General features: G+C 47.9%; 1 protein-coding gene across 4 annotated transcripts in view; it reads left to right on the top strand.

The window, feature by feature from the left end:
- Positions 1 to 15,947, top strand: part of TSPOAP1 (TSPO associated protein 1) — a 3,327,443-nt gene that overhangs the window by 1,230,351 nt on the left and 2,081,145 nt on the right. For all 4 annotated transcript variants that reach the window (XM_085649739.1, XM_085649737.1, XM_085649736.1 and 1 more), the window contains exon 7: positions 573 to 662. In XM_085649739.1, coding sequence (XP_085505865.1) covers positions 573 to 662 — 90 coding nt within the window. The remainder of the gene's footprint in view (positions 1 to 572; positions 663 to 15,947) is intronic.

Genomic DNA, 15,947 nt, shown 5'->3' with positions numbered 1-15,947 from the left:
CAAAACCTATACTCCGAAGCCGTTAAGCGGTGCGCAAGACAGATGTACCAATGTCCTGCGAGGCCTTTTCTCTAAAGACAAAGCCAGCATCCTATTGTCGAGGAAAGTCAACCCTCTTATTGTATTTCAATAGCAATATTTATCTGTTAGGGACAGGTGGCTGACCACTGCTGCAAGGACGGGTGATCTATGTTAAAATACAAGTAATTAGCAACATACTGTCTTCTCTCAAGGTTCAGGCAGAAACAATGCTCATTTCCAATGCGTTCTCCATCCCTTGCGGCCACCCCCCTACTGTTCCCCTCTATACACCCACACAAGAGAAACAAGCATTAAATATGCAATAGGTCTCGCCTTTCATTAAGTTAAAGCCATTTGCTTTGCTATACAATACCATTAGCAAAGCAAATGGCTTTAACTTAATCAAAGGCGAGATCTATTGCATTTTCAATGCTTGTTCTCTGTGTTTTCAATTTCTTATTGCTTACATTAATATATAGTTTCTGCAATAAAATGCAATTTCTTGGTGCACTTAACCACTCAGGCATGCTTACCTCATACTCCTTTTCCAGGAAACAATACTTAAGGAAGTGAGGAGTGAAAATGTCAAATTATTAGAAGAGAACTCTCGCCTCGGTGGCAGAGCAGAGCGGACACACAAGGTAACATGTTATTATGATCTCCTGGTTGTTCTTACAAACAAACTGATAAATGATCTCTATCTACTGTGCACATTGTGATTACGTTTAGTCTGTCTCATAACGTCATCTACCTCTTCTTCAACTTTATTTATCATGAACGCAATTATTAAAGTCAGTATGAATATAGAATGTATTTTTACTGTGTAGGTAAAATATTACTGTAATTTCAGAATATTTATCAAGGACTTTCTTAAATGTATTACTCACATACAACACCTCATTCTTATACTTATTGTGAACTAAATTCAGTCCTTAGCCATATATAGGCGATGTATTGCCATCTAATTTGTAGGAAGGTGGATATCTGACTATGGTTACCCCCAACTTTTTGCCTAGTGTCTAGCTGGTTTTTCGACTTAGTTGGCCTGAGATCCTGCCATTCAGGGTCTCAGGCTGTCTGCTCTCTCTGTAAAATGGACTCCATGTACCCTAGGTACATAATCAATTGGTAAGGATCACCTTATTGGACCCTGTACAGTGTACCCTAGGTACCCAGGGCATAGGTGTACCCTAGGCCTCCCAGGGGCTGCAGCATGTATTATGCCACCCCTGGTCTGGCCTTCCAATCAGACACAACTGGCTGATCACTCAGCTGGGGCAAGGTCGTGTAATCACCCCTTGCTTAGGTGTAGTATTCCTATACCTACCTTATATATAGACACATGTGTACCTATCAGTCACTCCTATGGCAGGCCTTAACAATCCTGGAGGCAGAGTGCTTGGTAACATGTGAGATGGTGCTCTAGCATGAGCTGAGCCTGTCTGCAGCTTTCGGAACCATGTCCTTATAGCTGTTCTATGATATAGCCTACCATATACTCTTAAAGTGCCTTATAATCTTAAACGGTTATGGTAACTATGGTTTGGCTTTATCAAAACATGTTGTGTAAGGTGTCTAACACTTTGGAATAATACCCCCATACCATTTCTGGTGATGAGGATATTATTCCTCCCTTCTAGAGGGAGAGACATGTTAAAATCCTACTTTGCTGTTTATCTCTAACCAAAGCCTCAGCATCACAAAATGGATGCTGCTGCCACAGACACAAGTCTGACCTCCTGCTGCTGGGAGTGATCCCAGCCAGGGAGGCCTGGACAATAGGTTTCCTGCTTGGGGAGGTGCTAGCACCTCCCCAGACAGCCTTTAGTGTATTGGGGCAGGGTGGGCTGAAAGGAATGAGACATGCCTGGGGCACACAAGGTGTTCCTTGCATAGTCCAGTTCAAACCGGCGCTGGGGCACTCCAGCCCCAGCTCTGGCGCGAAACTGGACAAAGGGAAGTGGGTGTAACCACCCCCTCCCAGGTCCCACCCATAAGGCGTGACCTAGCAGGTATCCCAGCCCCCCAGATTAGTATAAGAGTGGGAGTTGGGCCTCAAGAGATTAGATTATCCTGAACCTGCAAACTTGAACAGAAACTCTGGACCTTCGACATTCGACGAAAGAAGAAGACTGAAGAATCTCCCTTGTAGCCAAGGAGTGGCTACCCTGTGCAAACAGGCACCATCAAGAGACTACCCTTTGCTTTGCGACCGTTCTACGAGGAACCGACTGCAGAGCCCGACCAGAGCCTTGACTTCCAGACTTCTCCGACCCTCATCCACATCTGCAGCAGAGCTGAGATCCGCGGAGGCGACGAGCGACGTGGGACCGGCTACCTGGGAAAAGTGGCTAGTAACTTACAGCGCAGCTTCTGAGGTACCCTCGAAGTTGTGCACCGGGGATTGAGAAGCCCCAACCCCAAGCACCATCTGCACCGAAGATCAGCCCCCCACACTCCACGAGTCCTGCGTGGGGGCCCTTCAGCATTTTCCTGCTTGCCGCGTCTGTCCGGTTGCTTGCCCGCTGGCTAGTGGCCTCTGTGACGACGCTCCCTGAAATCTTCTGCGCTGGTTTGGCTCCTCCAGACTGGCTCCCGCTTCTCTGCAAAGAAGAAGCACCCCAGACCTTCCTGGTCTGCACCAGAAGCAAGTCCCTTGTTCTTCGTGGGTTCCGCTTGCCAAGGCTTGGTGAGTCCTAGTCCAACTTCGACGCCGCCGACAGCAAGAGCCTTCGTGGGACAGCTCGCCTCCTGGTCCTGGTCGTCCTCGACGCTTCCTGGTCCTCCTGGCTGCAGCGACAAGCTTCACCTTCACCTGCAACTCTTCACGACATCGCCTGGTTCCTTCCTGGTTCCACGTGGTCACTGGCTAGTGACCTTGACTCTGTCCCTTCTGCTTGCAGGTTTCCTCTCTTCTTGATCCCAGCCTTGGGATCCACCGGACACTCTTCACTGACTGCCTGTCAGCATCTTTCTTCAGGCATCCATAGGAGTCGACGACGAAAACGACGCATCTTCACCCCTATGCACCCGCAGCCTGTGGGCTAGGTAATTTGGGTACTCCGGTGCTCATCAGGATAGTGACTATCCTAGTGTCTAGTTTTCAAGTCTCAACTTCCTAGCTACTCCGGAAGTGTCCTAAATCTATCTATTTCTAAACTGTAACATTGCTGTTGACTTTTACGCATTACGCGTGAGTGTTTCCACTCTGCACACGAATCCCGTGGGCCTCCCACTTCCTAACTAACGCTAGTGTAGTGTAGCCCCAGCGATTCCCTAGGCCTAGGCCTATTCTATTTCCGTGACAGTGGTTCTTATACCACTTACTTAGTATATGGTTTGCGTGGCCCCTAGGGCCTAACTGTATTACTTACCTGTGTGACTTACTGTATGCATTAATAAGACTGTGTTGTACTTACCTCTAAACTCATAAAGAGTGCTGAGGGTTTGCTTAGAATAAATACACTTTATTTTATATATATATCTGTTGTGGTGTCCTTTCATTTGGTATTCAAGGGATTATATATGGTATCACAGCTGGCTTCACATGCCATTCAGAGTTTAGCCTAAGACTGCTCTTGTCCATGCTACCACTAGGATAGCTGGTCTATAAGGTTGACTTTACAACCAATCACCATAAGGGTATTTGGACTGATATAAGGTGTACACTATAACTAGTGACATCATACATCAGGCCAACTTCTCACATTGGTGAGCAGCGGTTGGGATCTGAGCTTGCTGTAGTAATACCATTGTAATCTTGAGATACTAAATTGAAAGATCACACAGATATTGTCTAGGTACATATAACATAGTTTAAAATACTTAATTCCTACTGGACTTAGTAGTTGTAGGTTGAAGGGAGTAACACACCCTGACTACAACTACTAGAGAGGTTTAGTAGAAACAACTAGTGTAGGTAGGTGCACACACCACACCCTCACTAGATCATGCCTCTGGGAAGAGATCAAGTAGATGCTCTCTCAGGAGGGGCAGGTCTGCAGAAGACCCCCTCTAGGTATGATACCTTAACATTCCAGGAGATGAGACAATTGTGTACCTCCAGAGGAATAAAACAGGGTGCAAACCCTACCCTCCTTCAGTTAAGACAACTCCTAGAGGATTATGATGCTCAGAGGGCATCTCAGGAAGGTGCCCTAGGCGCAGAGGAGGGTCTACCCACCACAGAGGAGTCAGATGGGGCTTCAGATGGGGAGGTAGACAGCCAGAGCCAAGTAAGGAGACTTAGCCAGGCTAACTTAAGTTTACATGGGAGTTTGCATGGGGTCCCCCCATACAGACCCACAAGTAGGCTTACAGAGAGAAACAGGAGGGACAGATCCCCTTCAAGGGAATCCATCCACTCCCATGTCTCTAGCATCTCTAATGCTTCCTCTCACAGGGGAATGACTTCACCTGAGAGAAAGGAGCATAAAGCCAGAATGAGGGAAGCTAATCTGAGGATTCAGAGGGAAGAAATTGCCCTTGCCAAGGAGAAGCTTGCTCTGGCTAGAGAGCAAAAATTGTGTGGGTCAGAACCCACTGGTGGCAGCAACATTCCTAGAGATAGGGATAGGTCTTATGACCATAGAAACCTAAGCAAGATAGTCCCCCCATATCAGAATGGGGATGACATCCACAAATGGATGACTGCTTTGGAGAGGGCCTGCAAAGTACAGCAGGTACCCCAAAGTCAGTGGGCAGCTATCTTGTGGCTCTCCTTTTCTGACAAAGGTAGAGACAAGCTCCTCACAGTCAGTGATGAGGATGCAAACAATTACAAAGTCCTGAAGAGTGCTCTGATAGATGGGTTTGGCTTAACCACTGAGCAATATAGGTTGTTGTTCAGAGACACCCAGAAGACACAGACACAGGACTGGTCTGATTTTGTGGATTGTGCCACTAAGGCTTTGGAAGGTTGGTTAAATGGCAGCAAGGTGCAGGACTATACAGGATTGTACAACTTGATTATGAGGGAGCAGATCCTTAATAATTGTCAGAACCAGCTTCTCCATCAACACCTGGTAGACTCAGATTTGACCTCTCCCCAAGAATTGGGAAAGAGGGCAGATAAATGGGTCAGGACCAGGATTAGGCCTAAAAATCAGGGTGGTGACCAAAAGAAAGATACCACCAAGCCTCAAGAGAAGGGTGGGGATAAAGCAAAAGAGAAATCTTCCTCAGGGCCCCAAAACTCCACACAGGGTGGTGGGTCCCAAGCTCCCTCCTCTACCACAGTTAAAAAGCCTTACTGCCATGTGTGTAAAACACCTGGGCATTGGAAAACTGACAGCAGTTGTCCACAGGCTAAAAACAAAACTGTTCCTCCAACTACTCCTGTCACACCACCTATTACTGTCAGCAGTAATCCCCCAGGTGGTGGGAGTGCCCCCAAAAATTTGGTTGGGTTTTCTTGGGGAACACAGGGGGATCCTGGCTTAGCCAATTCCCCTGCAGCAGCTACTCTTGTCTGTGATGGTGGCATGGGGTTTGCCAACTTCACTGCCTGTCCCAACACTTTGGGTAGGTACAGACAGGAACCCTACATCAATGGTAGAAAAGCTGAGGCCTACAGAGACACTGGAGCTAGCATCACTATGGTGGCCCATAGGCTAGTTCCCTCTGAGCAGCTTTTGCCTGGTTTCTCATACCAGGTAACTAACATTGATGGCAAACAGAACAGTCATCCCATGGCAGAGGTATGTCTCAGCTGGGGAGGTGTCACTGGCCCTAAAAGGGTGGCAGTGTCTCCAACCTTGCCTGTGGACTGCTTGCTGGGGAATGACTTAGAACTCTCAGCTTGGGCTGGAGTTGAACAAGACACCCATTCTAAAATGGTAGGCCTTTCCAAAAAGGGTAGTGGGGTTGTGCCAGTCACAACCCCTGTCCAAGTAGCTTTCCTCCCTGAAAAGGTTGGAAGGGCAGTGGTAGCCACAGCCCAGGCACAGACAGACTTCCCTGTAGAAATTGGCAGAGCTGTGACAGTCACAGCTCAAACACAAACTGAGTTCCTTCCTGAAAAGGTTGGCCAGGCTGTAATGGTCTCAGCCCACACTCAGACTGATATAGGTGTAGTGAAGCCTGAAACTATGGATCACTCCACACAAACAGAGAGTAGTGGGGAGGAAGAAAAGTCTCCCTCTCCCCAGACATTAGGAAGAGGTCAGCCTCCTCAGGGATCTGACCTCACCCCTTGTGAAGGAACTGCCCCAGAGGTAGCCAGGCCTGGCCTGGCAGAGCCTCTGATGTCAGTGGCCCCTTCCAAGGTGGGACCCAGTCTGGTGCAGGTAGCCTGCCTCTCTCTACCCTGCCTCAGTCAGCCCAGGGCTGCAGAGGTCAGGGAGGCCAGTGGACCCCAAGAGGGCCCCTGTCCACAAGAACCCCCCCATCAAAAGAATGAGGATTGCCTGGTTAGTTGCCCTAGCCAGGTGATGGGTAAAAACATTCCTGAGGGATCCCCTTTACAGGTAGTTAGGGACCTCCCCCAGAGGGATTCTGTTGGGCACAGGCAAACATGGGACCTTAGGGCCCCAAACCTGACCTGTCCCTCCAGTAAGCCCACAAAAGGGACCCAGCCTCCAGCTTTAGGTAGCCAGAGGCTGACCCTGAGAGCACAGTGCAACTCAGTTAGAGAAAGAAAGGCATCCAGGGTGGAGGATGATTGGAGGAAGCTGAGGCCTCCCTTTGAGGACACTCACTTCAGTACTCCATCTCAACACCAGCCTTTTACTTTGCAAAGACACACCAGAGGTAGAGATTCCCTATGGTGGAGACCCTATGATATCTTTAGGATGAGGGATTGCTTAGTGGACCATGAGACAGGGGGTAACCATGCCAGTGCTGGTTCTTCCTTATATGGCCACTCAGGCAATAGAGGCTTACCTTGTCAAGGCCAGCCTTATCTCCTTTCGTTTGGGGGGGGGTTGTGTAGGAAGGTGGATATCTGACTATGGTTACCCCCAACTTTTTGCCTAGTGTCTAGCTGGTTTTTCGACTTAGTTGGCCTGAGATCCTGCCATTCAGGGTCTCAGGCTGTCTGCTCTCTCTGTAAAATGGACTCCATGTACCCTAGGTACATAATCAATTGGTAAGGATCACCTTATTGGACCCTGTACAGTGTACCCTAGGTACCCAGGGCATAGGTGTACCCTAGGCCTCCCAGGGGCTGCAGCATGTATTATGCCACCCCTGGTCTGGCCTTCCAATCAGACACAACTGGCTGATCACTCAGCTGGGGCAAGGTCGTGTAATCACCCCTTGCTTCGGTGTAGTATTCCTATACCTACCTTATATATAGACACATGTGTACCTATCAGTCACTCCTATGGCAGGCCTTAACAATCCTGGAGGCAGAGTGCTTGGTAACATGTGAGATGGTGCTCTAGCATGAGCTGAGCCTGTCTGCAGCTTTCGGAACCATGTCCTTATAGCTGTTCTATGATATAGCCTACCATATACTCTTAAAGTGCCTTATAATCTTAAACGGTTATGGTAACTATGGCTTGGCTTTATCAAAACATGTCGTGTAAGGTGTCTAACACTTTGGAATAATACCCCCATACCATTTCTGGTGATGAGGATATTATTCCTCCCTTCTAGAGGGAGAGACATGTTAAAATCCTACTTTGCTGTTTATCTCTAACCAAAGCCTCAGCATCACAAAATGGATGCTGCTGCCACAGACACAAGTCTGACCTCCTGCTGCTGGGAGTGATCCCAGCCAGGGAGGCCTGGACAATAGGTTTCCTGCTTGGGGAGGTGCTAGCACCTCCCCAGACAGCCTTTAGTGTATTGGGGCAGGGTGGGCTGAAAGGAATGAGACATGCCTGGGGCACACAAGGTGTTCCTTGCATAGTCCAGTTCAAACCGGCGCTGGGGCACTCCAGCCCCAGCTCTGGCGCGAAACTGGACAAAGGGAAGTGGGTGTAACCACCCCCTCCCAGGTCCCACCCATAAGGCGTGACCTAGCAGGTATCCCAGCCCCCCAGATTAGTATAAGAGTGGGAGTTGGGCCTCAAGAGATTAGATTATCCTGAACCTGCAAACTTGAACAGAAACTCTGGACCTTCGACATTCGACGAAAGAAGAAGACTGAAGAATCTCCCTTGTAGCCAAGGAGTGGCTACCCTGTGCAAACAGGCACCATCAAGAGACTACCCTTTGCTTTGCGACCGTTCTACGAGGAACCGACTGCAGAGCCCGACCAGAGCCTTGACTTCCAGACTTCTCCGACCCTCATCCACATCTGCAGCAGAGCTGAGATCCGTGGAGGCGACGAGCGACGTGGGACCGGCTACCTGGGAAAAGTGGCTAGTAACTTACAGCGCAGCTTCTGAGGTACCCTCGAAGTTGTGCACCGGGGATTGAGAAGCCCCAACCCCAAGCACCATCTGCACCGAAGATCAGCCCCCCACACTCCACGAGTCCTGCGTGGGGGCCCTTCAGCATTTTCCTGCTTGCCGCATCTGTCCGGTTGCTTGCCCGCTGGCTAGTGGCCTCTGTGACGACGCTCCCTGAAATCTTCTGCGCTGGTTTGGCTCCTCCAGACTGGCTCCCGCTTCTCTGCAAAGAAGAAGCACCCCAGACCTTCCTGGTCTGCACCAGAAGCAAGTCCCTTGTTCTTCGTGGGTTCCGCTTGCCAAGGCTTGGTGAGTCCTAGTCCAACTTCGACGCCGCCGACAGCAAGAGCCTTCGTGGGACAGCTCGCCTCCTGGTCCTGGTCGTCCTCGACGCTTCCTGGTCCTCCTGGCTGCAGCGACAAGCTTCACCTTCACCTGCAACTCTTCACGACATCGCCTGGTTCCTTCCTGGTTCCACGTGGTCACTGGCTAGTGACCTTGACTCTGTCCCTTCTGCTTGCAGGTTTCCTCTCTTCTTGATCCCAGCCTTGGGATCCACCGGACACTCTTCACTGACTGCCTGTCAGCATCTTTCTTCAGGCATCCATAGGAGTCGACGACGAAAACGACGCATCTTCACCCCTATGCACCCGCAGCCTGTGGGCTAGGTAATTTGGGTACTCCGGTGCTCATCAGGATAGTGACTATCCTAGTGTCTAGTTTTCAAGTCTCAACTTCCTAGCTACTCCGGAAGTGTCCTAAATCTATCTATTTCTAAACTGTAACATTGCTGTTGACTTTTACGCATTACGCGTGAGTGTTTCCACTCTGCACACGAATCCCGTGGGCCTCCCACTTCCTAACTAACGCTAGTGTAGTGTAGCCCCAGCGATTCCCTAGGCCTAGGCCTATTCTATTTCCGTGACAGTGGTTCTTATACCACTTACTTAGTATATGGTTTGCGTGGCCCCTAGGGCCTAACTGTATTACTTACCTGTGTGACTTACTGTATGCATTAATAAGACTGTGTTGTACTTACCTCTAAACTCATAAAGAGTGCTGAGGGTTTGCTTAGAATAAATACACTTTATTTTATATATATATCTGTTGTGGTGTCCTTTCATTTGGTATTCAAGGGATTATATATGGTATCACAGCTGGCTTCACATGCCATTCAGAGTTTAGCCTAAGACTGCTCTTGTCCATGCTACCACTAGGATAGCTGGTCTATAAGGTTGACTTTACAACCAATCACCATAAGGGTATTTGGACTGATATAAGGTGTACACTATAACTAGTGACATCATACATCAGGCCAACTTCTCACATAATTCACCACAGATTTACTCTTAATATTACCTTCCTTTTGGGATGGAGTGTGTCTAGTTTGCCCAGATGTTATGTGCTTTGGTTAATAATCCAATCCAAATTGTAAAATGATAATAAAAGGATGGTAACTCTAGATTGAAAATGGCAAAAATATAACTTTTAAATGCTTCCTGAAGTTACAGTGGCATATATCTAATGTTATAACTTATAATAGTGTAACACCAGCCTTCAACTGTCATTTTCTGTACAATATTCACTAATGCTATAATAACTAAATTCTGAATTTGTTGGCTTTAATAATGTATTTTAGATATGAGCTTTAGGTGAGTTAGTTTTCTCCCTCAAGTCCCGATAACATGCTTTCTGTTGGAGAGTAAGCAGTGTTTTCTCATATCAGCTAAATTGTCCTGTGGTAATACCATGGAATATGATGTGCACCGTAGAAATAAACGGGTGAATCTGTTTATTATTTATCGTACTATTATGTGGTTGGGCCACATTTATTTATTTATTTTAAAATTTATTAAGAATAAGGCATGTTACAATTATGCTTTCAATTATATAGTTTGACATCCAGACCTTGGCGAAATGTTGTTGTGACATCGGCACATTAAAGATATATGGTAACACAATACTTTTCCCGGTATGTGAGCATCATTTTACGCTGGCATATGTATACCGTGTCGTTACACCCCGTCATACATTTGAAGGTCTGTCACTATTGGGAATTTCATCCGCGGCCAGGGTCACAGGGCTTGAGCGTTGGCCAGGGAGTTACTCAGTGTCAGCTGTTTGATGGAGGTATGTCACCGGGGGAGACCAGATGTCTTGTGGCCTACTCACCAGTGACATTAAATTCAAATATTCACTTAAATGTGTTTGGCAGTGCACTGCGTCTGCTAGCCAGTGTTTAGAAAGTGGTGCCGGTTTGCGGCCCTAATGAATTGCCACCCTGCACTTGGCCAGCACCAATAGCATAGCAACCAGTCTGCGACTAGCGTCCAAGATGTCTTTGACATGTCCCAATAAACATGTAAGAGGGTCAGGAGTGATGGTTTCAGAGGTTATGTCACTAATGATTTTGCACACGTTTAGTCAATAGTTTGCTACTTAAAGGCACGACCAGGCCAGATGTGTAAATGTTGCATCAGGTGCAGCGCAGCGTGTACATCTTGCATTTTCAGCCAGACCCACTTTATGAAGTGCCAATGTGGTGCGGTAGGTCCAGTGCAAAAATGTAAAGTGTATCAGTCACAGCTGGTAGTTGGGGGAGAGTCTTTTAGTTTGATTACAGCAGTTTTGCCACTGTGCTGGTGAAGGTCCCACTACCAAATTTGCCTCCCATGCACAGCGTGCACGATCAGTGTCCACAGGGGAAGCTGCTAGGGTGAGTGCATACAGCCTAGTGACAAGTTTGCGTGGGGACGACGTTCTGTGGATGTATTAGAGTGCTGCATTCAGCGATGGAGAGTCCAGAAATGTGGTGTTAATGTTTCTGCAGGTTGCTGTGATTTGATAACATTGCAGATTGTCAAGTGGAGTTGTGTTTTCGGGGACGTAGAAAAACTTTCCATTGGGATAGAGGTCAGCATTGGTTTGCAGCCTGGCGTGCCATACCACTGGTCTGCAATGGAGGGAAGGAGGGATTGTTCGCAAGTTGCATCGTCGGTGCATGTAGGACCTTGTCCCCTGTGTGTTAACGGATCCCCTCCCAAGCCCAGCGCACACTTTCCACTGTGTTGATTTTGCCCCAAGGGGCCTAGTTTGGCAGGAAAAAAGCCATTTATAATGGGCACGGGGAGGGGAGATCCATCTCAACCGCCACATCGGGCTGAAAGGGCGTTGGGTGCAACCAAAAATGAAGGAAACTGGCCTGTGCGCAGTGTGCATAAAGCTTACAGTTTGGAGCACCTATCCCGCCACGCGTGAAAGGCAGCATCAAGGCTTCATAGGCAATGCGGGGTTGTCCGCCGGCCCATAATGAGTAAGCTTGTTGGAGCGTAACCTTTTAAAGAAATGCAAGGTGAGTGGTAGCGGAATAATTAAAAACGGGTATAGAAATGTAGGCAAAACTACTATTGCTATTCGTCCCGCCAAGGAGAGTTGATGGTTTTTCCACATAAGTTTTTGTTTCCAGCGGTAGTACCAAAATAAAATTTACTTTCCAGAGCTCTTCCATGTCTCTGCTCAACCATATACCAAGATACTTAGTCGGTCCCGTGGCCCATTTTATTGAATATTCAGTGGGGAAGGGCAGTGTCGCGTCGGTTAGGGGAAAAATAATGGATTTAATCCAGTTTATTTGTACCCCAGAGTCGCGCCCAAATCGTATCACCTCTCTTGTCATTGGTGCCAGAGTCTCCTCTGGCTCGCTTATGTACAATGTGGCGTCGTCTGCATACATGGAGGTTACCAAACTGCGGGTTGAGAACCCAATGCCACGCTGCGTATGATGCTGTTGCAGCTGTGTCGCAAGGGGCTCCATACAATAGCGAATAGCATTGGCGATAATGGGCAGCCCTGCCTAGTGCCCCTAGTAATAGTTATAGGATCTGTGATTTGTCGGTTAATTTCAATGCGTGCTGATGGCATTCTATAGAGTAGGTGGATTTTTTGAATGAAGGCCGCGCTAAAACCCAGGTTAAGCAGCGAAAAGAGGAAGGTCACTCAAGTGAATCAAATGCCTTGGTGACGTCCAGCAGGGCCACCACAGCTGGTAAGGAAGGGTTTATCTGGTGCATTATAGAAAAGATGATGCGCAGGTTATGCGATGTGGCACGGCCCGGAATAAAGCCAGACTGGTCTGGGCGAGCTATTGGGGGAGAAGCCGATTAGCCAGCAGTTTGGCATATATCTTATTATCTGTGTTAATTAATGATAAACGGCGATACGAATTGAGAATGAGAGTAATCATTGCCTCTCGTAGAGTAGGGGGAATCGACTGAGCATGAGGGATTCATTGTACATTTCGGCAAGGTGTGGGATAATCATAGACACATATTCTTTATAGAACGCGGGCATCAGCCTATCTAATCCTGGTGCTTTATCGCCCGGGAAGCCAGCGATAACCTTTGCTATCTCCTCGTTGGTGAATGGCTCATCTACAAACTCGCGGTGCTCGTCGTTGAGCCACAGAAGCGCAACAGAGTCTAAATATTGCTCTATAACATTACTGGGTGTCTCGGCTCCAGTGATGTACAATTGGGAATAAAATGTCGAAATTCTGGTGATTATTTCGCATGGGGTCGTGGTTTTTCCTGCAGTGTCATCTGACAGCTCTGTTAAGTATGAGGAGGCATGTGGCTTTCTTAATAGGTTTGCCAGAGTTTTTCCAGGGCAGTCGCCCTCCCCATACCGGTGGGCCTGCGCCGTGCTGCCGAGGTATGCCACCTCGTGCTCGGCTTCCGTGTGGTATTCGGTCAGCTTTAATCTGATGTCTGCCAGTATAGCAGGGGAAGGGTCTGTGATATGTCGTTGGTCAGGCAGCTTGAAATCTGCCACTTGCCGTTCTAGGGTACCATTAATAGATCTGAGCACCCCAGAATCCCGACCACTGTCACAAATCTACCCTTGGCGTCTTTGTGAATTTACATAGCGCGCCAAGGCAGGCCTCTTCTGAATAGGGTAGTAATGCCCCTGGTGTAGTTGGAGTAGAACTAGGAGTAGGATCCCCCCCCGCCCTTGTCTCGAGTGCAGTCTAGCAGCGTTGGCAGCTGTGAGGTGTGTTTCTTGTAGAAAGCAAACGTCAGCCTTATGTCTATTGAAGTATGTATGTTTGCGATGTGCTTTATGATGGTCATTCATGCCTCTGATATTCCACCTTAAAAAAGTCACTTCAGTCATGTGCGAAGTCTGGTGGAGGTGCAATGTTTTGCCGTCCATTGTCCAGTGTAGTGCCAAGAGACAGTGTGTCATATAGTGTGACTATCAATGAATGTAATCGGTATCATATATTTAAAATTAAACAAGTAAAACAATTTAACAAAGCCCAGGAGCCTACGTTTCCTACACAATACCCCCAGAGAGCGATAGTTTAACGGGCGTGCAATTATTGGTCTTGCAGGGTGCCAAGGTGGAGGTCCTGGGCCAAGGGACCTGTGCGCCCATTCCACAGTAAAGAGATCAGACAAAACTTTGCTGAAAATTTCACGTAGCAGAGATTATAAATAGTCCTCCATTTGAGCAATTGCAGTAGATTCAGGGATACCAATGATGCGGATATTATTCCTGTGGAACTGGGCATCAAGATCTTCATTCTTTGCACGAATAATTTCTAGGACTTTATCCATCTTCAGAAGTCGTTGTCGGTTCTCCGCACCAGTATCATCTGCATCAGAGACCCTGGCCTCTAGCTGGGTATGTGGGTATCATGTGCGTCGACCTGCTGATTGACCCGGTCATGACGAGATGTCAGATGATGAATTTTAGAGTCAATTGTCTTTAGGATGGATTTAACCTCAAGCAGTAGAGAACATATGCTATCTTCCTGCATATCTGGTGAGTCCGTCTGTGTGGCCTGCTCTCCGACCTCATGAAGAGGGTCGCTACATTTACTGAGCTTAGGCTATTAAGCATCCGCTTTCCCCATTGTGTCCACATCTAGGAGGTCCTGCCTGCCAGGGAAATTGTCAGCAGTGTGGGCCACGTTTATTAAATCTGTCATAGCATAAATAAATTGGGACCATAACTACAATGCCTAATTATTATGATTCATTCTCGCTGATTAGATCATACCCTCTGTGTACTGCCTGTGGCATAGGTAAGCCACCCCTCTAGCAGGCCTCACACCCCTAAGTAAGGGTTCACTGCACTACAGGTGTGGACATAGCTGCATTAGCAATATGCCCCTACCGTGTCTAGGTCCATTCTTAGACATTGTAAGTGCAGTGAAGCCATATTGAGTTCATGGGCCGGGAGTTTGTCATTATGAACTCCACAGCTCCATCATGGCTTGGCTGAATGCCAAGAAGTTAGATATCACACTTCATAGCATAATAAACCCACGCTGATGCAGTGCTGGACATATTACATAATGCACTCATAGGGCATCATTGAAATGCCCCCCGAAAAAATGACCAACTTCCTCATGTCCAGCTGACTGGTCTGCGCCAGTCTGCCACACACACACGTTTCTGACCCCTGAGGTGGGAGCCTTTCTTCTCTCGTGAGTCAGGGACAAAGCCTGCTTGGGGTAGTGGTGCCTCACACCTACTCCCAATGCAGGAATAGCATTCAGTGTGGTGAGCCTCAAAGGCTTCCTGTCTTTTGATATGCTAGCCAGGGCCTCTCCACTTTTGGTGCTAAGGTCAGCGGGAAAATTAGTAATCGGGAGAAGCATGTCTCCTCTCTGCCTGGAGCACCCCTAAGGTGCCCTGGATCAAGGTGACCCCTGTACTTAGAAAATCCTCCATCTTGAATGGAAGGATTTTAGCCTTCGTGGGACAGCTCGCCTCCTGGTCCTGGTCGTCCTTGACGTCTCCTGGTACCCGTGGCTGCAGCGACAAGCTTCACCCTTCACCTGCAATCTTCACGGCATCGCCTGGTTCCTTCCTGGTTCCACGTGGTCACCTTGACTCTGTCCCTTCTGCTTGCAGGTACCCTTCCTTCTCCAGTATTTGGGGTGTCTTTCATAGATTCACATGCCTGAATCATTCCCCGTCGCCGGAGTGGGAGTCCCACGGTACATAAAAAAGCAATAATTATGCATATACCAAACGAAAAACCTTGGTAACCTGAACCAGGAAGTAAAGTAGCCTAAGCTACAAGGGAAAAAACTTCCACAGCTATGACTATCACTGTCATTATATACAGTCCAAACTGCAGCCAATCAGGCGACAGCACCCACCAGAATGTTCTCCTCAGAGGCTCAGGCTGTCAGATTTTCTACCGCACGTCGTGTGAAGGGAGTCTCCCTGAGCTCTGCTCAGTTCTTCAAGTTTCTGCTGTTTCTACAACTTCTAGGATGTCAACTACAAAGAAATCACTCTTCAGATCTTGTGAGTCCTGAGGAAAGCTTAGGCTTTTTTCTGAAGACCCTCACAAAAAATGCATCTATTGCCTCTATCCTGATCATGAGGTGAAGGAGTGCAAGATTTGCCGTACCTTCTCTCAGAAGACCTTAAGAGATAGGGAGGGACGCCTTCTTCTGTGGCTACAGAAGCTTAAGGATAAAGATGCTCCTTTATCAGAGATAGAAACTGCCTCTGGATCCTCTATCTCGTCCAGAAAAAGGGTGGCTAAGGAAGAATCTTCTTCTAC

The sequence above is a fragment of the Triturus cristatus genome, chromosome 3_2 (genome assembly GCF_964204655.1).
Source record: "Triturus cristatus chromosome 3_2, aTriCri1.1, whole genome shotgun sequence".
Lineage (NCBI taxonomy): Eukaryota > Metazoa > Chordata > Amphibia > Caudata > Salamandridae > Triturus > Triturus cristatus.
Note: the sequence above shows the minus strand (reverse complement) of the source record. Positions and strands in the feature narration are given on the sequence as shown.